Here is a 24,146-nt window from a genome sequence, read left to right as displayed (position 1 = left end):
TCCATGCTATACCACTGACAAGAAGAATACGTAGCAGTTGTTCCTAAGCTGAAAACAGCCCTGACTCACTAAGGTATTTAAACACTGGCTTAACTTGCAGCATGCGTGTTGTTCCATGGGAAATTTCTTAATAACTTTAGAATAAAACACATGTAAATTTCTTAACCTAAAGAGAAACCTATCATGCTGCTAGAATTTACCTCCATCATTTATGCCTATATATACACCTTTGTTTTGTTTACTTCTGTAAACCCTTCTTTGCCTCCTGTCCTTCAGTTATATCTTTGTATTAAGCTGTAAAGCACCATGCATACTTATGGTGCCATATAAATAACAGAATTACTGATGTCCCTGATAAACATATAGGTAAAATGTGTTTTTTATTTCTACCAACCTACCTGACGTTTCCCAATGGCCTGGTTGCTCTTCCTTCTTGCCTGCTGCAGCCTGCCAGTTCTTTGAACTGCAGTCAGTTCCTCCTCCAGCTCCTGCTGCCCTGAGACTATGGCTGGATCAGAGCAGCCAGGAAAGAACCAGTCATCCTCAATCAGTTTTGTGCCACAGGAAAGCAATTACATTTACACATCACACATATACTAGATACAAAGAGATCAGTGATAGACTGAAGTTCCTATGAATGATGGACAGGAATAAGATTATCTGAGCAATTCATAGCATTCACCTTGTGATTTCCCCAAACAGTGTTACACAGAATGTAAGAATAATTTTCATCTAATTCTTTCAGAAGAAGTCTATTGAAGTATGATTTTACTTCTTCAGCAACATTTTAGAAAGACTGATTATGAAAGAGGGATTTGTATTTTGACACTACAATAAAAATGCAGCCAATTAAATTGCCAAATTACAACTCAGTTCAATCTGCCAGGTTAAAAGACAACTAATTTGTATGATAAAGCCATCAGCTGAAATTGCTGCATTTTGTACAGCTGAACAATCACATGCATTTTTATGGAAATGAAATGCTTCTTGCTTGTATCTTTAATTTTAGTGTGAGCTACAATGCCAGATAATTTGAGGAAGTCACAAGCATGTGTTACACTGCAAACTGGCATCAAACCATCTTATCAGACATTAATAATATGATTCTTGGTAAAACAAATATAGAATCACTTGTAAATAACACACCCTGAATAAATTCAGAGTATGGAAGCTTAAATATGCATCCTGTCCAGTGTTAGAAATGATTTTTCCATTTTAAGTACATTCCCATCTGTTTTGTGATATGACAAAACGTGTGATAGGTTGGGGAATAGATGTTTCATGCAAAGCAGACAAAACAGCATGAAGAAAATAAAGATAAAGGTGGCTCCATACTTTAATCACTGGTGAATCTGAGAGTAGATATGGCCTCTGCACTCAACAAATTAATCCAGTTCAAAGTCAGCTCTCCCCACAGTCCATGATGTTCATAGAAAAACTTATATCCATGCATTTAATGAGGTAAGAAATGGATCAAATTCATTCTTGGTGTAACACTGGGACAGACTGATTCCCACTGGAATGCCCCTGACTTAACCCAAGTTACAGTACCCAATACCAATAAAATTTATTTTTGTCACACTTATCTGTTAGATGTCGTTAGGAACTCTTTTTGCTCCTTCTCTCCTCCCCACCCCCTGGATATAATTAATGGAAAACTACAGGGTAATAAGAGATCCAATTAGTGCAACTCTACAGTACTAGGCAGAATTTTTTTTAAAAAATTAAGTGTTTTGTATGGGACACCGAGTTAAAATTCACATATTTTTACAATATTTCCTTAGCTAAGTTACTACTACCACTTTAAACTAATGAAACTAAAAAGATTTTTTACACACCTAGTTTGGTGTGAGAGCTTGTTTTTGTATGTTTTGCCATTTATTTTGGTTGTTTACTTCTTGCATTGGACAGTAAAAATAAAGTAGTCATTTTCACTTTTGCTTTTAATCATGTTTTGGTTTTATACATTACAACAACAATTCAGGGTTGAGCTGCAAATACTGCTCGGGAATCTTCATTTGATTTTATTTAAACATGGTTTCCACTAGAATTAAAATAAATAAAAAATATGCAGGCTTTTCTTAGGTTTTGTTAAAGGGAAAAGTTCTCATATCCATACTCACATTGAGTTGTACCTTTCTTTGCAAACAGTCCCACTGAAGTCAACAGAGCCATTTGTGAAGCAAAATGCTAATCAATGTGAGTATCTGAATTTGGTCTTTACTTTTGTAAAAAAAAAATTTTTAAGTAAACTTGACAGTGTCCCAATAATTTGGCAATGCAAAGAAGGAATGAAAAATAATAATTAGGGTTGTCGATTAATCACAGTTAACTCACATGTTTAACTCAAAAAAAAAATCATGATTAAAAATATTAATCGCAATTAATCAGTTTTAATCGCACTGCTAAACAATGCAATCCCAATTGAAATGTATTAAATATATTGGATGTTTCTCTATATTTTCAAATATACTGACTTCAGTTACAATACAGAATACAAAGTGTACAGTGCTCACTTTATATTGTTTTTGATTATCCTGTTTAGAGTGCAAATATTTGTATTTTTCAATTAACCTCACACAAGTACTGTAGTGCAATCTCTTTATCCTGAAAGTGCAACTTACAAATAATGTATATTTTTTTGTTACATAACTGCACTCAAAAACAAAACAATGTAAAGCTTTTGAGCCTACAAGTCCACACAGTCCTACTTCTTCAGCCAATTGCTAAAACAAATATGTTTGTTTACATTTGCGGAAAATAATGCTGCCTGCTTATTTACAGCGTCACCAGAAAGTGAGAACAGGTATTTGCATGACACTTCTGTTGCAAGGTATTTACATTCCAGATTTGCTAAACATACCTATGCCCCTTCATGCTTCGGCTACCATTCCAGAGGACATGCTTCCATGCTGATAACGCTTATTAAAAGAATAATGTGTTAATTTTAAATTTGTGACTGAACTCCTTGGGGGAGAACTGCATGTCTCCCACTCTGTTTTACCCACATTCTGCCATGTATTTTATATTATAGCAGTCTCGGATGATGACCAAGCATGTTGTTCATTTTAAGAACACTTTCACTGCAGATTACACAAAATGCAAAGAAGGTACCAATGTGAGATTTCGAAGGATGGATACAGCTCTCGAGCCAAGGTTTAAGAATCTGAAGTGCCTTCCAAAATCTGAGAGGGATGAGGTGTGGAGCATGCTTTCAGAAGTCTTAAAAAAGCAACACCTGGACGCGGAAATTACAGAACCCAAACCACCAAAAAAGAAAATCAACCTTCTGCTGGTGGCATCTGACTCAGATGATGAAAATAAACATGTATTATTCTGCTCTGCTTTGAATCATTATTGTGCAAAACCCATCATCAGCATGGACGCATGTCCTCTGGAATGGTGGTTGAAGCATGAAGGGATGAATCTTTAGCGCATCTGGCACATAAATATTGTGTGATGCCAGCTACAACAGTGCCCTGGGAACGCCTGTTTTCACTTTCAGGTGACATTGTAAACAAGAAGAAGGGAGAATTATCTCCTGCAAATGTAAACAAACTTGTTTGTCTGAGTGACTCACTGAACAAGAAGTAGGACTGAGTGGATTTGTAGGCTCTAAAGTTTTACATAGTTTTATTTTTGAATGCAGGGGTTTTTGTACATAATTCTACATTTGTAGGTTCAACTTTCATGATAAAGAGATTGCACTACAGTACTTGTAATGGGGGAACTGAAAAATACTATGTCTTGTTTTTTTACAGTGCAAAAATTTGTAATAAAACAAATATAAAGTGAGCACTGTACATTTTGTATTCTGTGTTGTAATTAAAAATCAATATAATCATTGCAGTTGAAAATGTAGAAAACATCCAAAAATATTTAAATGGTATTCGATTACTGTTTAACAGCACCATTAATTGTGATTACTTTTTTTATTGAGCAATTAATCGCGATTACGTTTTTAATTGCTTGATAGCACTAATGTGATATAAAGTGAGCACAGTACACTTTGCATTCTGTGTTGTTACTGAAATCAATACATTTGAAAATGTAGAAAAACACCTAAAATATGTGAAAATTTCAGTTGGTATACTATTGTTTAACAGTGCTATTAAAATTATGATTAATCACTATTAATTTTTTTAGTTAATCACGTAAGTTAACTGCAATTAATAGACAGCCCTACTTATCACTTACTAAATGATGTCAATAGCAAAATTACTAATGACTTTCCCCATTACAAAGCACCAAAAATTGGAGGATCTTAGAGCAGTCAGGTAAGTTGTATAATTTTATTACAAGATTTCTCGTTAATTTAACAAGTACTTTAACAATTGCTGTTAATACAATTTTCTAAAGTAAGATCATGTTACAACTTGGGAAATCTGATATGCAATTACTTCCGATAGAAAAGCTGATATTCAGTCCCATGATCTGATCTTGCAAACACTTATACAAAATTTTCCTCACATAGACACACTGCCATTAACAGAACTATGAATAATATGAGTATAGTTACTTGCATAAGTGTTCAGCCTGCATCAGTGTCCTACTACTAAGTATCATAATGATCTCAAATCTGTAACTGGATCCAATAGCATGGAGCTCTATACTCATGCAGCTCCCCACTGCACCTATTACAGGGGTTCATGCTAGTACACCCCACTACAAGATAGGGGCCTAAAATGGCAGCCTCCATGAAAGCCACCATAGTCCTATTCTCTGGAGTTACCAATGCAGCAACAAGGATCTCTGCAAATGGCTTTGAAAGATACTATTCAAATATAGTCATTTTTAGTAAACATTTATTCCAAGAATGTCCTTTGGTGGAGGGAATATTCAAGGTGTGGGGTGTTGTGGGTTTTTTTGTTTGTTTGTTTGTTTGGGGGGGGGGGAGGGTTACACAAAACCAAAAAACAAACACAAAAACCCTAACCTATTCCCATTAGAATTAATGTAATCTCTAAAACAAAAACAAACAAACAAAAAAGATGACAGAATTTGATTCTTAGCTATTTGTTTATGAGAATTAATCACTGCAAGTTGTGCAGTTTTCCTTTAAACTAGGTTACAAGGTAAATATGGAGTCAGCTATTAAAAAAGGAAGAATGAAAAAAAGATGATTCTGTTAATATAAACAAAGAAATAGGCATTGCAAGAGGAAAACAAGTTTAAGAACTAGCATTTGTTACATGTATTATTAAAAACCACATACCACCAACAGCAGCTGTTATAAGGTACTGTTGGCGATTTCCTCCAAAGAAAGGTCTACAGAGGAAAACAGCAACAGTACATTACAGGTTGTCACGGCTGGAACCTGCATGCACAAAACTGATGGGAAACTACGTTCTTATTGGCTGACCAAATCGCAGTGTAGGGTAGGAGTGGAGGGGGAAGGGACGTTGAGTGCTCATCAGGTGTAACGGCAGGAAAAAAGAAACAGAAAGGTCATGCATATCCCAAGAGGGGAAAACTGCAAAATTAAACAATGACTGGACACGGATGAAGTTTTACAACTGTTAATATTATTGCATAAGGACCTGTTTGCAAACACTCCTGAGATAAGTAGTACTTAACATTAAGAAGGTTTATTCTCTTCTCAATGTCCAAGGAGTTACATGTATAAATCTCTCACAGAGAAGAGAAATGGCCCTTAAAGATTTTGGGACTTACAAAATGAACTTTGAAATCCATCAGCTGAGTCTCAAAAACATTCAAGCTACAGATTAACAAAAGGCTATTCAAATTAATTAACTGGATTTATTTTATTTATAGATGGTACACATTAACCTTTGTGCCTTCAATCCGCATTCTGATACCAAAGGGGAAAGAAGTTAAGGTAAACTGTCGTGGGGGGAGGAGGGGAGCACATAAAAATTAGTGTGAAATCTAATACTTAGACTTTTTCATAAGTTCGATTTTTCAAACAGAAAAACACTTTTTTTTTAATGTTTACCATCATTGGTGACCTTAAAATCTCAGATCACCTGGAATGGTGGTTTTCATATAATATTTAACATTTTAAACTAGCAATCTGTTGCCAGTTCTCTTCATTTGTCTGGTCAGTATCAATGGCATGTCTGTTAGTACATCTCAATCTTTTAAAAATCTTGCTGGTTACTGACATTTACAGAGAAGCTCCGAATTTCATGTATATTTTGCAAAAGCACAACTTTCTATCCCATCACTAAATTTTAAACAGTACTACAACTCCCCATATCTTCTCCTCTAATTCGAGGCAAGCAGCCAAGCAGCTGCCATTTTCATCATTGATAACTCAAATGCAGACATTAAGCTTCTGAAACAAATTCAACTAATGACCCCAAAGATAAACAGCTCAGATTGCAAAAGCTAACAGAATAAAACATCCACCAATAAACATGATGCAAAGTGATGAATGTATGAAACAGAGAGTCAAGGAAACAATCTAACATACAAACTGAATTACAGTAACCATTATATTCTGCTAACTTCACTAGCTGCATAAATCTCACTTGACTACAGAAGTGAGACATGGAGGAAAGATATCAATTTTGTCTGAACTGCACAAACACAGCAGATTTGTAATACCTGCTATGCTGGCATAATGATCTAGTTTCATCTTAAATACTTCAATTCACCTTCTCTCTCTTCTTCAATCTGTGCCATTCTCAGGGCTATGGCAGATTTCTCCTCTCTGACTTGGTCATGCACCTCCTCTGATTCTGGTACAATATCCTGCCACTCCAAAAGCTGACTCTGAAACTCATCCACACTGCCCGATTCACTGGCCTACAAGAGAAGTTGGACATGAAAATAACATTTACCAAAATAAACGTAACAGTTAGATTGTAAACTATTCAGGGACAGAACTTTCACCTCTGTGCTTCACTTACAGCTTTATATAAATAACAAATACAACTAAGACCAACAAATAAAGTAAATAATTTTCTTTAACATTACAGACTATAACAGAAGACTTTGCAAGTTCATCTAAAAAAAAAAAAGCCAAAAGCTGCATGTCAGTGGTGGTCAACTTTTTTTTTTTTTTTTAAACTGAAAAGCCTTTTCAACAAAAATGGCTTACTGACCAGAAGAAATATTTTCATTGAAAATCTTCATTGTGGTCAAAATTGCTCACTTTTTGAAATTAAACATTTCCTTTTTTCTTTTTTTATTAAACAGGAAAAATACACACCCCTTTCTCCCCCCCCCCCGCCCAAATCTCACAAAGTAAAAAAAGTGAAGGTTTTTTGTTCCCCCACCAAAATAAAGTTTATGGGGGAAAAAATTAAAAATAGTTTCAAAATTTTGCCATTAAAAATTTAGTACAAAAAATTAATTTCCTTTGAATTTTTTGCAAAATACAGTTATGTTTTTCAGCCTGCTCTGCTGGTTGTACAGATATCAGGATTAACAAACAAGATCCATCATTGTCAGGGGCTATTTAGCAGACATTTCTAAAGTACCCCCTCCCTCTCACTTTTGTGTCTGAATCTATACATTTGTGATAGAAAGAAGATTTATTAGTTGATATCATCAATTTGGTTTTTACATTAAATAGTACCATTCTGACATCTCTTGAGTTATCTGTAACTAGATGAACACTAAACTGTTGAAAATTACATGGATTTTCTACATATTCAGGAATTCAATAGCACTTTCAAAACAATTTAAAACCTAGAGACTTTTTAAGCTGAATGAATCACAACTGGTGTCTCAATTCTGTATGCTAGTAACTTAATTTTAACTCAAATTCAAGTTTCCAATAATACTGTTATGAAAGCTACAGTTAGCACTCTGAAGCTAATCAACAATTCACATGAATCAACTTTGAATAGAAAAACCTGTGAAGCTGCCCTCTTTGTAACTTGTTCGAGATCAGCCTGCAATTTTCGCTGCTGCTCTTCATAGACTTCCAGCTTGGCCAGCAATTCTTCTACAAAAACAAATGAATTGGCTTCATTATTTGATGACAAAATAACATGGTAAACCAGTAAATATCTAAAGGAAGAGTGGAAGCCCAAACTGAGATCATAGAATCATTTGGCTTGGAAGGTATCAATGATGGGCTTTGCAGTCCATCTCCCTACAAAATTAACTCAGATTATTATTAATACCAGTCAATGTTTTAAATCTACATCAATGACAATCAAAACTACAAAGGGAAGTACTATTATCCCCATTTTATAGATGTGAAACTGAGGCACAGAGATATAAAGTGACTTGTCCAATGTCAAACTGTAGCAGATCTGGATTCAGGAGATCTGAGTTTAGATTCCATGTGCAGTGCCTTGTCTACAACACAGAAAACCACAACAGTTTGCTTCAATGACACTTTCTGCTCAGAGAGGCCAACTCCAAAAATGCATGCGTGTCAAGGACTTGGGTATAATACACAGGCGGTACTGAGCGGGAAAGCTTACACAGTAACTATCTGAAATACATGTAGCTGTATCCCTTGCTGCTATTCTGAATTTAATGAAGAAAATTTAACTTTGTAATCTCTGTATAATAAAACAGAATAAATACACTGCATAAAGGCAGTGTATTTCAATTTTAAAGCTGACAAGTTGTCTTCCTTTGAAACCTTATCATAACGAAGACAAAAAAACCCTTTGTCTTCATTTTATTACAAGTCATCAGTTCAAAATCCAAGATGATAGAGTAAAACAAAAAAACCAGCACAATTGCTTCATTAATTATTTACCATTTTGAGTTCTGAGTTCAGAAAACGCTTTCAGTTTTGACTGTAGTTCTTTCTTTTCAATTTCTAATTCTGAGATACAGTTCTTTAAGGCAGCTACGTCATTATTCTTTGATGATAACTATAAAGAGAAACACTGTTAATTTCCTTCAAATGTACTGAAATGCCAAAATCAAGATAAAAAACAAAGCTAATAAAGAAATTATTGTAACTTTTTTTTTTATAAGATTTTGAGTAACGTTTCTAAAATAGTCAAGAGCAATAGATCACTGTAAACTGGCAGACCTCTTCCTTTGTGTTTAAGTTACAGACTATTACACTACTTACTAGAACATTCCCTTGTATAAACTTTTTGAATTCAGGAACATCAATCCTTTTCTATTCATATATCAAGTATTTTCTAGAACCCAACTTAGTGGCCCTTTTAGGCTGTATTTTTGTTTTTTAATCAAATCTACAATCATAACCCATTGTAAAATAGGCATATAATGTTAAATTAAAAATGTTACATGTACACTTTTCAGTTCATCCTCCAGCTGTTTGATTTTTGATTTGGACCACGCCTTCATTTTAAGGAATTTAGCTTCAGATTTGCTGGCCTCTTCTGTTTTCAACTTCATTTGAGCTAGCAAACAAACACCACAATCATCATTTAGAATTCTAGTAGAAGGATCAATGTAATTACAAAACATATTTCAGGATTCAGCACGTTCTATTTACTCGGCTACACTTGCAAAAATGTCTATGCTGTAGTCATAGCTAGAAGGGAAAAGAAATGCTAGGCCAAATTTAAGATGTTATGTAACGTAATGTAATGTATCTAGTTTATTTCTAGGGCCCTCTTCTACATAGCATCTAAGCATCTCCCAAGTAACTAAGTAGTCCCCACAACTCCTCCTCCACTAAAGTTAGTGAAGCTGTACCCAGTTTATACTAGGTCTGAATTTGGCACACAGTATACAGTGGAGTTACAGGAAGCTTTTCAAATATAAAAGCCATTCTTCAATGCAATACCTTCTAGCAGTTCCATCTTTTGTTTAGTTACAGTATCTACATCTATAGATTGTTCTGAGTTACTCTCTCCATTATTTCTTAATTCTGCCACTTGTTTCTGAAGCTGCAGGAGGGCTTGGTCTTTCTCCTGCAGCTCAGTTTCATGCTTCTCTTGGATCTCATGCACTTCAGCATTATGTTTCTCCTGGACCTTCGTCATTTCAAGTTCATGTTTCTCCATCATGTCTCTTAGCTGGGCTCTCATTACATGTTTCTCAGCATCCAGTTTAGATTGGAGGTTCTCTTTCTCTGACTGAAGACGTTTCAGGTTTTCATTAATTTCCTGTATTAAAAAAGAAACCTGTTTCAGATTTTCTAGATATACCCCTATGTGTTCCTCTGCACATGCAACACACTTTAAAAAGAGATCACTCTCATGGCTGGTCAATTGGCAGCATAAGGCTCTGTCATATATATGTATGGTCTGAACTCCCTAGCAGTAGCTTGAAGATACAATGAAGGGTCTGCACTGCTCTAGTGCTAACTACATCCTGACTGGTTCTGTAGGAGGAAATGTTCCCTTATAAAGAAGAAAGGGAATAAAAAGGGAAAAGGTCCTCTGGAAAAACCCCATATCACACTTTGCTGAGTTCTGAAGACCAAAAATAAAAGAAGTTGACAGCCCCTGGCTACGGTCTCCTTTTAAAGTTCTTACTCAGGAAATTAGAGATGGAAAAAGTCTAAGTCATTTATAACCCATCCTTCTGATCTTCCCCCTACATTATCTACTGTTTTGTCTAGTCCAGGGGTTATCAAACTTCACTGCATCAGGACCCGCTTCTGACAACAAAAATTACTACATGGCCCCAGGAGTGGGGACTGAAGCCTGAGCTCACCCAAGTGCAAGGGAGCGGGGAGAGAGAAAAGGAACCAAAGCAGAGCAACGCTGCCCCGGGCGGGGGGGGGGGGGGGGGGGGGGGGGGGGGGGGGGGGAAGTGGGCAAAGCCTAAAGGTTTCAACCGGGGGGCGGGAGGGCAGCTTGTAACCTGAGCCCCGCCACCCAGGGTGATAGGATTTGGACCCTGGGCTTCAGGCAAGTCTAACACCAGCCCTGGCAACCCCATTAAAACAGAGTTGCAACACACTTTGGGGTCCCAACCCCAGTTTGAGAACCACGAGTCTAGTCCTTTCTATTTTTTGTCATTTTGTTTTTAGTAGTTTCACATTAGCTGCTTGAGGCAAATAAAGAGACAGAGCAAGACTGCAGAATATATTTATAAATGAATAGCCTGCACAAATCAGACACCTATATAAAAACAAGTACTTTCATAATGAGCCCTAGACTATGCACTGTCTGGTAAACCTTGATCTAGAAAGTTTGGAACAGGAAACTAACAGCCCATTGTGTATATCTGAGAATTAGGAAAGCAAATAGGACAGCACGACTGGAGAGCAAGATGGAAAAGGTCACTTGATTAAGATGAAATAATCACTGGGGGAAACCTTCACATGTGCCCAACTCTTGGCCTCTCCTTCTGCCCCTCCCCCCAAGTGATTATTCCATCTTAAACAGCTGAACTTTTCCATCAAAGATATAGTAGACAACTCAGACAGTATGTATAAAAATCACAGGGGAGATCCTGACATGCATACCCAATGACAATTTTGATTACCAGAGTAGAAACGGCTATCTTTCTTGGATAATAGTCCATCAAGTGTTCTCAGTGCATACAGATTCAATGAAGGATATGTATCTGTGTTCATGACTTAGAAGATGCTGTTCCAATAATTACACAGTTGGTAACAAAAGTATAAAGCATGCAAAAGATTGACAGCTTGCTGCCTGTATCAACAGAATTCACTATAGCCTGTTAAAGAACACTTTAAGTAAATGTTCTGCAGTCCAGCAAGTATTTTAATCTGGAAATTTCTCAGACATAAGTAGGTAAGTGGTGTTTTCCCAGCTCTCTTTTTGTGCATGCAAATATTTTCCCCGGGTTTCTTTAAAGGCCAAGAGATTACAGTGGTATTCAACAAGCTTTACGGTGGATTGTTAAACAGAACTGCTGCACACTGACTCCAAAAAATATTATCAAGTCTTTTTTTAAAAAATCATCTTAAAACTAAAAATATATATATATTCCATAAGGTGAGAACTTCAAAATGGAAACAAAGGTTAGTCAGTTTCCATTCCTGTTCCACAAACCTTGAAATTGCTATAGGGAGTAATTTTATTTGATTAATTTTATAGCAGCAGTAATCAAGCCACTTTTTTTCATCTACATCTGGCCAATTCTGACCTTGCGATCATGATTCATATTTTTGTCACCTCAGAATCAATCTACTGCAATGTATTCTATATCCTCAAACCACTGAAACTGATGGAAAGTGTGGCAGCCCATCTAATTAAGTGAAATTTCAAAAGCACTTTGCCCAGTGCTCCAGGACTTGCACTAGCTGCCTCCTATTGGTTTCTGGATAGAATTTAAGGTGTTGGTTTTCGCCTGCAATAATCTTTCCTAACCTCCCTGTCCCCACCCCATGTTTGTTTCTAATGCAGTAGCACTCAACAGCCCCAATCAGGGTCTGGGTTCCATTGTACAACAAGGCGCTGTATATACACAAAGGAAGACAAAGTACCTTTTCCTTGGAAAGCCTGCAATCTAGTTAACTATTGTAGTTGCAAACAAGGGAAACACTCAAGCTGGAATCCTTTCTGTTTAAAAGAGGGCTGCCAACTGGGCATTCTGACGGAGAGGCCCTCAGTTTTGTGATTCACTCCTCCTTCTTTGACCTGAAATAACCCCAATCTGTTGACTTTAAGGGCATACTGTAAAATGCTCCTCTTATTCCAGGCTTCTGAGGGGATAGGGCCAAGCTAAGGGCTGGTGTTTGAGAGTGGGATGGAGTATTTGGGGGCGGGAGAGTGAAGGAAGGGCTGATTTTTTATTTTATTTTCAGCTTGTTATTTTCTGATTTGCGTTTATACTTGTTAGTACAATGATTACTGTGTTTTTAACAAATGGCACCTACATAAAATGTGTCTACCCAGTGCTGTATGTATAAATCGGAATAAATAAAATCAAAGAACTCGTTTTTTAACTCATTAATTGACTAGACTATGAACATTCCATGTACAGTTTCTTACCTTCAGCAGCTGGTCCTTGCCATCCAGTTCTTTCTGCAGCATGACTATCACCTGTGTCCTACCCAGCATGACTTCCTCCTTTTCATGTAACTTCTGTTTCAACGCCTTTAGTAACTGCCAAGGAAATAAAGGAATTACATTTTACAGAAAAGAAAAAATAAAAAGAGGCATTTCTTCCATCTTCCCAAAACATCACCTGAGCTGTACCTCACAGAAGTGCATTACTTTCCTTGCCTATCTTCCTGCAGAGCTGCCCAAATCAAAGCAAGTCAGTGAGTTCCCATTGCCAACATACCTGTTCTAGATCAGCACTGGCATCAGATTTAGCAATTAATTTAAAAAGCTCTTGCTCATGTTTTTGGGCTTGTCCAATCAGTTCCTTTTCCTTTTCCTGGATAATATTCTGAAACATGCGTATCTGAAACAAATTATAAAAACTAAGTTTGAAACAACCGCATAATTTAAAAAAATGCAACCAATTAAATGTACTATTATTGACCATTCCAAGAACAAGATTCCATTCTCAGTTACACCAGTGTAAATCTAAAGTAACGCCAATGAAGTCAATGGAGTTTGACCAGAGCAAGTACAACTTTAGTAAGGGTAGAATTTTGCCCCTAGGGAATATCAGAGTGTAGTGAATGACCATTACAAATATAATGAAAGTATCTGCTTTTGATTGGCCTCACACACCTCGACCCTCTTGCCTTGGTTGTTTCCCTTATGATTCTTTAATCTTTCATCTCCATGTGCATATGCCTGACCTCTAGCCACTTCTATCCTGGCTCTCCTAACTCTTCCCAAAACTGAAGCCATATAGGACAGCTACCTCCCCCTTAACTACTTGTTTTACATTTCCAAACTTGTCTTTCCTGGTCACCTCACAAGTTTTGTTAGGAACAGATATAAAACCACAGCGGCCTGACCATTAATGAATATTAAAAAAAAAATTCTTTTTTAAGATAAACAGTCATGTTACCTCCAGTGTTCCAGCTAGATTTTTATTTGAATGATTATATTCTGCATCTTCAAAATAGCCTCTGTAATTTCACTTGGATATATTATTCTTTATTTCCTGTTCCAAAATTATTAGCAGTACTGCAGGCCACTAAACAGCTGCAGTGACCTCTGTGGTGAAAATCAGCATTTCTGATGTGGGTAAAGTGATATCTAAATATAGTCTGTAAAGCACTTTGGGAGTATTGGGATGGAAAGTACTTTATCAATATAAGGACTTAATCTTGGAGGTGCTAAGCAAACGCATCTCCCACTGAAATCAACGACCTGATCTCAGTGGGAGTTGAAGGTATCCAGCACCATACAGGAATGGACACAATTGTTACTACTACTTGTAAACGGATTTGCTCTTTCACTTCCACATCTTTAAGGCACTTCAAGATTCTCGGGCCCATTCTCCCCTTAGTTAATCAGTTCTAAGTTCTTTTATAACTCTATACAACTCCTTTAGCAGCTGAACAAGAAAGCTGCTTTGATCAAATGAAGCAGAAAAAAAAACACTAGTTTTATTTAATTGTGCTCAAAAGTGTGCCAAGGTACTTCACAGAACAAATAAAAGGGGAGTCCCTGCCCTGAATAGCTAGTTTTAGACATGCTGTTAGGCTAGGGTCTAAACAACTAGGAGAAGGAATGACAGAGGACAAGGGTTACCGTAAGAAGACGACACCAATAATTATGGTATGTACTTATTTTGGTGGTGAATTTTGGGAGAAAGGGCAGGCAAAGAGGGATAAGTAGCTTTTCGATTTTAGCTCAGTTCAACTCATATCACCCAGTTACCCATTAGATTTCCTCTGCCCACCATGTTTAAATCCCCATTCATTTCAGTGGCATAAGCCACCAATAGTACACTAAAAACTGTTTCCTAATTCACTGTTACATAAGCTCTAATTACCATCTAGATCACTGTTGAAGGGATCTTCAAAAAAAATCAAGAACTGCAGATGTAAATGAATTATTGAGATATAGTGGTAACTGGTACATCCACTGTATCAACTCTGGACACCAAAGAATTTACAATTTGTTCACCTACATTTTCTATATACATGGCTTCTCTTTCCTGGAAGTGATCTCTCTCTTTGCTCTGAAGGTTTTTAAGACTCTCAATCTGTTCCTGGAGTAGGCTACATCTTTCTTCACTATCTCCAACCTTCTTGGTAAGGTTTTGAACTAGAATCTGCATGCTCTGCAATGAAGACTCTTTCACGGACAGCTGATTCTTTGGAGTACAAGATATAAGACAATTAGAGAAATGTAACCTGGGCTAAAAAAAATGACAGCATCGTGAATTCATTAGGCTCTACACAGCTAAAGCTAGCTTAGAGTTAGTTTTCAACTTTTGTTTTGTCAGTGAAATTTGCCAGCTCATTACAGAATATTACTAAGAATTATTTCAAGATGTTTTTGCAAGTTGGACTGGAAAAAAGTTATGCACAAATAAAAATTCATCAGCTTAAAATTGAACTCATCAGTATAGGACTTTTCTTCATATAAGCAATGGTGTAAGACATAGGGGTATGCTCCTTAGCACACTGAAGCAGGGTCCTTTGACTCTCACATCGCGGGGGGCGGCACCCTGGGGAACTCATATATGTCTGTGCAGATCTGCCACTTGAGCTGCCATTAACATAAACATATACTAACGGTATACCTTTAATTCTTCACTAGGGACAAGTGTTCCTTTGGCAACGTTGCTTGAGTCACATGCTAGCTGCAAATCAATGATGTAGGCTTCTTTTTCAGCTAGTTTCTTTTCCTTCTCTGCAAGCATGGCATCCATTTCAGCCCCTCGTTGACGCTGGGCCTCCAATTCGGCAATCTGGGAATGAAAATTGGCTCTACTTGTAACTTACGTTTTTATCACCCACCCTCTTCCAGGTTACTGAGACCAGGAAAGTCAAGTTTCTGACATGATCAAATTTTGACTGCAATGATATAAATATTGAGCCTGGTACTGGCCCTATTATCCATGCAATTTCTGCACAATCAGCATTCCTGCAGTTTTCCATCACCAACAGAAATGTTCATAGATGGGGCCTCTGTACAGCACAGCACAGCTACAGCCTGAGGAATGCCATCACTTGTTTACATTTACTCCTGTTGTTGCCAAAAAAATAATAGGCCACAAAGAAAACAGAAGTCAGGCAGCATTTTCAGCCAAAATCAGAGAGTTGGCAAGCTACCATTCCCTATTCACAGTGTTCCCAATTTCAACTATTTGTAAATCACAGCTAAAACAAATTTAAGGCCTGATTCCTCACCAATAAAATGAATGGCAAACCTTCCATTTCCTTCAGTGGGGCAGGATCTGGTATTTAGCCTCTACTGATATCTCTACAGGCTATTTTCACAACACAGCTGTTCAGCTTTAAAAGTAATTCTACACTGAGTAGATGAAAAATCCTTGTTAACATCACATAAAATCCTACCTTTTTTTGTAGTTCTTCATTTTTGTGTGTGTTCTGGAATTCTAGTTCTTCAACCCTCCTTCTAAGTACTACTAATTTCCCACGGTTAGCTGCAGCATTTTCCTGGTCACCATCTCTAGATACCTATATGTAAATAGGGAGACTTTAGCCTTAAAAGGCAAAATAAAAGATTCCCACAACTCCACTAATTCAGACAATACTGGAAGGCAAATTGTCGTCCTACTTATGAAATACTAGTGCATATTTCAGAGTTCCTCTCAGGACCCCAGTATTTTTAATGTCCCAACACGATACTAAACAAAGAAGCCACAGTATTTATGTCAAGTCTGTGCTAAACCTCCAAAGTTGAAGTATATATGCTGGATGGACATGCATTATCCTTTAAAAAAAGTCCACACATTTCTCTTGGCAAGCACAACCCACACAGCAACGAAAGAACAGAAAAGAAAGGGATGTAGAGAGAAGGGGGAAAGGGTTATTGAGTCTATATCAAACTATCCTGAAGTGAAACATTACTACATGGAATTCTGTAAAAAAAATATATACTAGGTAACTAATTCGTAGAAATTATTTACAATTTACAACCACAAACCATGCATCTACAAATGTGACAACCTAATTATACCCTTTCTAAGCAAGGACCAGTGATCTTTATCACAGATCACAACTGTATTAGTAGGTTAACTGTTAAGTTACGTATGCTTTGGAAGACATGCATAAAATCTATTAGCCCTTTAAAGTTATGTCCAATTTCTCTAAAACAAAATAAATCTTTTAAGTATTAAATACAATTGTTTTACAAGCTGCATGTACAACAACTGTGCTAGTGTGCCAAACATCATGCTGTTTTAAAGAAATAGTGATATATTTTTTAAAACATTTTTAAACCCGTTTATGATAAAATTTCAATTACTGAAATGAAAGATTCTTATCTAATTTAATTTGCCATTTGTATATTTTTCACATTTAGCCTTGGATAATAAAAACTGACTAGACCCCTTCACTTTTGCGAGTAGTTATTTTTAGGGCTGTCGATTAGTTACAGTTAACTCACGATTAACTCAAAAAATTAATCACAATTAATTGCACTGTTAAACAATAAAATATCAATTAAAATGTATTAAATATTTTGGTAGTTTTTCTGCATTTTCAAATATATTGGTTTCTATTACAACATACAATACAGAGTAGACAGTGCTCACTTTCTATTATTATTTTCTATTACAAATATTTGCATTGTAAAAATAATAAAAGAAATAGTATTTTTCAATTCACCTCATATAAGTACTGTAGTGCAATCTCTTTATTGTGAAAATGTAACTTACCGTATTTTCCGGCGTATAAGACGACTGGGCGTATAAGATGACCCCCTATTTTTCCACTTAAAACATAGGTTTTGGCCTATACTCGCCGTATAAGACTACCCCCCCTTCCGAGGCTGAAGGACCCACCACCGAAGACCCGGTAGGGAACCGTCCAGTGAGTACACCCCCACTCACGTCCTGCCCCCCCCTCAGAAACCACAACCCATAACCCCCTCTGCCCTGCTCCTTGTCCCCTGACCACTCCTTCCCAAGACCCCCAACCCTAACTCCCCCCCAGGACCCCACCCCCTGCCAAACTTGCCCCGCTCCCTGTCCCCTGACTGCCCCGACTCCATCCACCACCATCCCAACAGACCCCAGGAATTCCCACGCGGCGCCTACCCAACCCCCCCTTCCCCATCCCCTGTCTGCCCCCCCAGAACCTCTGCCCGATCCAACCCCTCCTCCCCCGCCCCAATCCCAGCCCTGGCCCTGGTCTCTTACCCCTGCCGGGGGCCAGGGTCGGAGCCGCAGCCGCGGGGCCCGGCTCCCCGGGCCCGGCCGACGCCGGAGCCGCAGCCGGGCCCGACTCCCCGGGCCGACACCGGGACCGGCGCCGCAGCCGCGGGGCCGGCTCCCCGGGCCGACACCGGGACCGGCGCCGCAGCCGCGGGGCCCGACTCCCCGGGCCCGGCCGACACCGGGGCCGGAGCTGCAGTCGCAGCCGCGGGGCCCGGCTCCCCGGTCCGACACCGGGACCGGCGCCGCAGGTAAGCCGTCCCGCCCCCTCCCCCACACGCCCGGCTTACCTGCCCACTCCTTTTTTCAGGCTTCCCGCGAACATTTGATTCGCGGGAAGCCGGGGAAGGGGAGGAGAAGGAGGGCGGAGCGTTCAGGGGAGCGGTGTCATCTATTAAGCCTGCTCGGATTGGCTGAGTCAGAGAGGCAGGCTATTACAACCTTTGCCAATCCGAGCAGGCTTTGTATGCATTAATGGCATACACCAGAGAGACGCCTCCCAGGATTGGCTCAGCCGAAGCCTGTTTATACCCGGCGTATAAGACGACCCCCGATTTTTGGGGGTTGTTTTTTAGTTTCAAAAGTCGTCTTATACGCTGGAAAATACGGTACAAATGTAGATTTTTTTTTTGTTATGTAACTGCACTCAAAAACAAAACAATGTAAAACTTTAGAGCAACACCTCTCAAACTTCATTGCACCGCGACCCCCTTCTGACAATAAAAATTACTACACGACTCAAGGAGGGGGGGACCAAAGCCTGAGCCTGCCTGAGCCCTGCCACCCCGGGTGGGAAGGCCAAAGCCGAAGCTCCAGGCTGGGGGGCCCAAAGCCAAAGCACCAGACCCCAGCAAGTCTAATGCCAGCCCTGGCAACCCAATTAAAATCCACTCCGCCCTACTTCTTCTTCAGCCAATTGCTAAGACAAACAAGTTAGTTTACATTTATAGGCGATACTGCTGCCTTCTTCTTATTTACAATGCCACCTGAAAGTGAGAACAGACATTCACATGGCACTTTTGTAGTCAGCGTTGTAACCTATTTTAAGTGCCAGATATGCTAAACCAGGGGTCGGCAACCTACGGCACACATGCCAAAAGAGGCACGCGAACCGATTTTTAATGGCACGCTGCTGCCAGCCGAGGTCCCGGCCGCCAGCCCCGCTCAACCCGCTGCCAGCCTGGGTGAAAGAAACCTCAGCGAGCTGAGGGGGGCCAGTGGCCGGGACCCCAGGCCGGCAGTGGGCTGAGTGGGGCCAGCAGCCGGGACCCCAAAGCAGCAGCAGGCTGAGCTGTTCAGCCCACTGCAGGTCTGGGGTCCTGGCTGCTGGCCCCACTCAACCCGCTGCTCTCCAACAGGGATTTCTTCCAGTTCCTCCATATTTTGAAAGGAATGTCCATGGAAACACTTCTTAACTTTTTTTAAAAAGCTATAAAAAAGTGGATGGGTGGATGAATATACAAGATGGATAGAAAACAAACACAAAACCTTAATTTGAGCCAAATAGTTCATCTCGGATCCTGGATTTTAAAATCAGGTCCACCCATGCAGATCTGATTTCAGGATCGTGGTAAACTGAAGTCTAACTTTAAAAATGGAAGGACAAACTCACTCTCTTTTTTTCCTCTGCTTTTTTCTCTTGTCCTTCTGATCCTGATAATTGCTTCTTAAGTTCTTCCAGTTGTGAGGTTAGTGATGTTACCTTGGCTTTGTTTTGCAGCTTTACTTTTGAAAGTTTGGCTTCAGAAGCTTCTTTTTCTTCCTACCAACAACAGAGTATATATATAAAATCATAAATCTAAAACAGTTACCAAGAACTCCTACCTCCACAAGGGCATTTTAACTTCATGCCCAGAAGCCCTGCAACTATAAGGCAGCCTGATAATATTCCTTTCATTACTGCAAAGTATCTGCACTAGACTACTATGATACTCACAGGTATTGTAACTTAAGGGGCAGCGTCACATTAAAAATTACATATTACAGAAATTTTCCTTTCCTTTGTTAGTAATACTACTTCAAGTCCTAAACCTTCAAAAGTAAATAGTCATTTGGAGTGCCTTAATTTTCAGATGCCCCACTGCAGACACCTAAAGACCCCTATTTTTGTAACACAGGTGACAGCTTACACTATCTCAGCTTTTACTCATGTCGGACAATGTAACTGGGATGAGGTGCTCCACTTCCTTGATGACAAACTAAATATTACACTGATATTATGAATGCTGGTCACTTGATCATTTGTGCCTCTGGTCAGCTACATTTAGATTCACAACACTGCAGTGGAATGTTTAATTTAAAATAGTTTGGTTTGATTTGTTTTAACAAAAAATCTTTGTTCAATATTAGGTTTTGTAAAAGGCCATATTTTGAAACTTATCTTTAGATTAATATGAAAATGTCCCATTAAAACAGAAGGGTGAAAACATACCTTTCAAAAACTCACTACAAATATAAGCTCTAATCGAAGAAGTCAATGGTGAAAACCCCTCAACAGTCTATAGGGCATCTAGTATAAATTCCTTCCATTTACTGTGGCCAAAAATCAAGGGTGACATGCAGTACCATAAGGAATACAGAAATTATGATTGAAGGAAATTTGGAGGAAAATTTTTTGTATCTAAAGCAGCTCAGTCTGGGATAAGTCTGCATCCTAACTAAATGCCAAACAATATTAGCCTAAAAGGAGGAAAAAGTCCCTGTCCAGCTTTGCACAACCTTAAATTTGCAACTGATAATAGTCCCCCACATTTATCAAGAGCATCTGTTCTTTCTTGGGGACCATTTGTTGCCTATGTAATACCCAAAGCCGGTTACAATTCTGGAAACAGGAGGTAAATTGGTAGGAAGCTGTAATGTATCCACATGCACCTGCAAACTGTGATCACTGCTTCCTTAGTCCCTAATATTGATATAACTGACTCCTAAGCCTGTTTTTAGGAAAACAGCTTATTCACCCAAGAAAACATGACTGCAGTTCATTTTCTTCTGTAGTCGGACAGTCATATTGATGTGTACACACAGTACCTTTAACCGATTATCTCTATTCCGAAGTTCATTATCCTTCTCTCTGATAAGTTCTTTGAGCTGCGTTACCAGCTGTTCAGTACGTGTCAGCTGTTCAGTCAAATCAGCCACCGACATGTTTGCTGCATCTTGCGAGTCATGAGCCTATAGACATTAAGTATACTTTTGAACAGACAAAATGGTGCAGACAATGCTGGCTGTGCACAAATCACAGTCGTCAGCTTTTCAGCCAACCCAATCAAATTTAGGCAGAGGGTAGTATTTTTAAAACTTAAACATACTGTCTAGACAGCTTCAGGATAATTTGTCAAATATGAGCCACAGAAGCAGCACTGAAATAAAACCCTGGTAACTGAAATCTCTGTAACAGATTGTTCCCTTCATTGCAAACGAAAGTGTACTACAATATAGTGGAGACACTATGCTGTTATAACCTGACATGATAAAGAAACCCCTGTTTGTTTTTCCCCTTCCATAACTCTCTGTATGAGTGGCTGTCTTTACATTCTGAACTCCTTGGAGCAGAGACTGTCCCTTTTTGTCTGCCTGGAAAGCAGCTAGCACATTGTAGGTGCTACCATAAACAATAAAAATCTCTCATTCCCAGTCAATTACACTGCAAAATTAGAAGCCTCAACTTCTCAACTTAAGTGTGATTACTTGCCAAAAGAAGGCATGACGGCAGAAATCTAGACTGTGGGTGGAACACATGCACCTGTCAGGACAAGGCTCAAGGAGAGTTCTGGAAAATATCCAAGGAATCCACGCCACCCTACCATTTTAAAACAACAGAGCCAGCTTAAAAACTAAGGGGAGAAAAGAGGAATTTCTCCTCCCTCTGACCACAAAAAATTGTTTTCAAAAAAAGAGTTGGCACAAAGTTTCAGCACTAGTTATTTTACAAATCCATTTGTGTTGCTTTTAGGAACTTTTCTTTTATAGAGGGATGAGAAGTGATACACAGAGATTTTTACCCATTACTAGAAGAGATTAACAGTTTCACTGAATGCTGCCTAATTTTAGATACCTGGCAGTACTTTCAGCAGAAGAGAGAAAAACTCTTCCCATTACAACCTATAAGATTCATACCATTAAATATAATAATCTGGAAAATGGCAAAAAGCTGCAAGAGTTTGCATTTTAAAGCTAATACTGATGTTTAAACAGTTGGTATGATTTTAATTCTTGAGGTTCTCTGCTGGTGTGAACGCAACTAATGATCTGTACAGCCAAGTGCTAGCCTGCAAAAAGGGATTGATTTAATGTTTACATGGCTTCTGCTGATCTTTTCTTAAGTCAAGATAAACACGCTGAAGGTGAGCAGTGTAGTTATGGCTAGACTCTGAGGGCTGAAGTTAATTGGACTGGGAGCATGAAGCCACCATGACCTTTAGTGACTATCTTAGAAGAACAGGTTAAGCAGGTTAAACCACCGTCCTTGCAAAAAAGCAGATACTTATTACCGCATCTTGAATTGAAATTTTCAAAATTCACAAGTTTTTTAAAAAGTCAGCACTTACAAGGTTGGGGGGGGTGTTTTTTTTTTTTAAATAAATACTTACTGCTGCTTTAGGGGATGAATCATCTCCAGTGCCCCATTTCCACATAGTTTCAAAATGGCTGTGAGAAGGAATAAGGAAATACAATTATATTGCTATGAATATTAGTACCACTTAGAAAACTATATACATAACAGGCTTGTTTTCTGCTATTTTTTTCTCCAGGCCTTTCAGTTCAAGATAATTCAAGCTAATTTAATGTTGTTTTAAAAAAACAACAAAAAAACAGGATCTCATTGCATTTGCTAAAACCTGATAGGAACTTTGACACCTGAGTCACATCATGAGTTGCTATTGATTATTAAGAAAGTGCTGTTTAATTCTTTTGTACATTATGTTACTTCTGCAGACAGGGAAGCCGTAAAGTACCAACATTATCGTTCCAAATATTTTCGGAAATTAAATTGAAAAAGACAATCTTAAAAATGTAAGTGCCTTAAAGTGCTTTTTGGCACTAGTGCTACTTCCACCTACAAATAAAAGGTACAGACTGTACTCAGTTTGCTAACATATAACCTGACCTTAGACTCCTTCTGTATTTGCCTCTGCCGTATGACAAATATTATTCCAATTCATATTTCTACAGAATGAACTGACTGCTGTGCACAAAAAATAAAGAAACTGTGACTAAAGCTCCATCTCTGTCATGAAGGTCGCAGAAATCACAGATTCTGTGACTTCCTGCGACCTCCGTGACTTCTGCAGGGGCCAGTATGGCTGACCCCCAGGGCCACCCACACAGCTGGCTCGGGGGCCAGTTGCTCAGATAGACCCCAGGAACAGCTGCAGCCCTGGTCCCCAACCAGCCGGAACAGCCACGGCCCCAGGAAGCGGGCCCTGGCCAGCCGGAACAGCTGTGGTCCATGGCTGGCCAGCCAGCGCAGCCACTGTCCGCAGCCCCCAGCAGCTGGTGACGCTGCCCCCCCCCCACACCCCGTGATACCTCTTCCCAAGATTTAATCGCAGGTATTTTTAGTATAAATCATGGACAGGTCACAGGTCATGTTCATAGCCCGTGACCTGTCCATGACTTTTACTAAAAATACCCATGACTAAATGGTAGCCTTAACTATGGCATATCACACTGCACAACAACTGAGCATCTCCCAGTCATATGCCTAAGGGCCTAAATCTTGAGAAGGGCACTAACTAGGAATTGCAGGTGCTCAGCACCTCTCTGGTTCAGACCCAAACACAAGCTTTGAAAGAGCCTGATACTTAAATTATAAGTAATTTTTAAATTTTGTAGCCAACTTGATACCATGCAGCTTTTGGGCGCCTCTATTTCAAACATTTCAAGGCCCTTGAAGTGTTTTTCCCCTTGATGCAGGGATTACTCTCACTAATAGCTCTGCCACACATTGCAAGAACAGGCCTTCCTGAATTTAATCACATCTTTCTAAAGCAAGTTTCCTATTAGATCCATTTTGACAGCATGTACATGAAAGCTAATCCCACAGTACA

At 38.9% G+C, this 24,146-nt stretch overlaps 1 protein-coding gene across 2 annotated transcripts in view; it reads right to left on the bottom strand.

Moving 5' to 3' along the window:
• The window catches only part of LOC123368983 (golgin subfamily B member 1-like), a 59,619-nt gene extending 36,858 nt beyond the window's left edge, over positions 1-22,761 (bottom strand). The window contains exons 1-14 of one of the 2 annotated variants that reach the window (XM_045014323.1): positions 22,686-22,761; positions 21,124-21,267; positions 19,709-19,858; positions 16,274-16,396; positions 15,496-15,663; positions 14,878-15,063; positions 13,123-13,245; positions 12,828-12,941; positions 9,701-10,022; positions 9,196-9,311; positions 8,690-8,807; positions 7,827-7,918; positions 6,621-6,771; positions 399-508 (exon numbers count right to left, since the gene is read on the bottom strand). In XM_045014323.1, coding sequence (XP_044870258.1) covers positions 399-508; positions 6,621-6,771; positions 7,827-7,918; positions 8,690-8,807; positions 9,196-9,311; positions 9,701-10,022; positions 12,828-12,941; positions 13,123-13,245; positions 14,878-15,063; positions 15,496-15,663; positions 16,274-16,396; positions 19,709-19,858; positions 21,124-21,267; positions 22,686-22,730 — 1,962 coding nt within the window. In that variant the 5' untranslated portion in view covers positions 22,731-22,761. The remainder of the gene's footprint in view (positions 1-398; positions 509-6,620; positions 6,772-7,826; positions 7,919-8,689; positions 8,808-9,195; positions 9,312-9,700; positions 10,023-12,827; positions 12,942-13,122; positions 13,246-14,877; positions 15,064-15,495; positions 15,664-16,273; positions 16,397-19,708; positions 19,859-21,123; positions 21,268-22,685) is intronic. The other variant, XM_045014324.1, reaches the window with a different exon arrangement.
• Positions 22,762-24,146: the final 1,385 nt, after the last annotated feature.

The sequence above is a fragment of the Mauremys mutica genome, chromosome 4 (assembly GCF_020497125.1).
Source record: "Mauremys mutica isolate MM-2020 ecotype Southern chromosome 4, ASM2049712v1, whole genome shotgun sequence".
In the NCBI taxonomy this organism is placed as follows: Eukaryota; Metazoa; Chordata; order Testudines; family Geoemydidae; genus Mauremys; species Mauremys mutica.
Note: the sequence above shows the minus strand (reverse complement) of the source record. Positions and strands in the feature narration are given on the sequence as shown.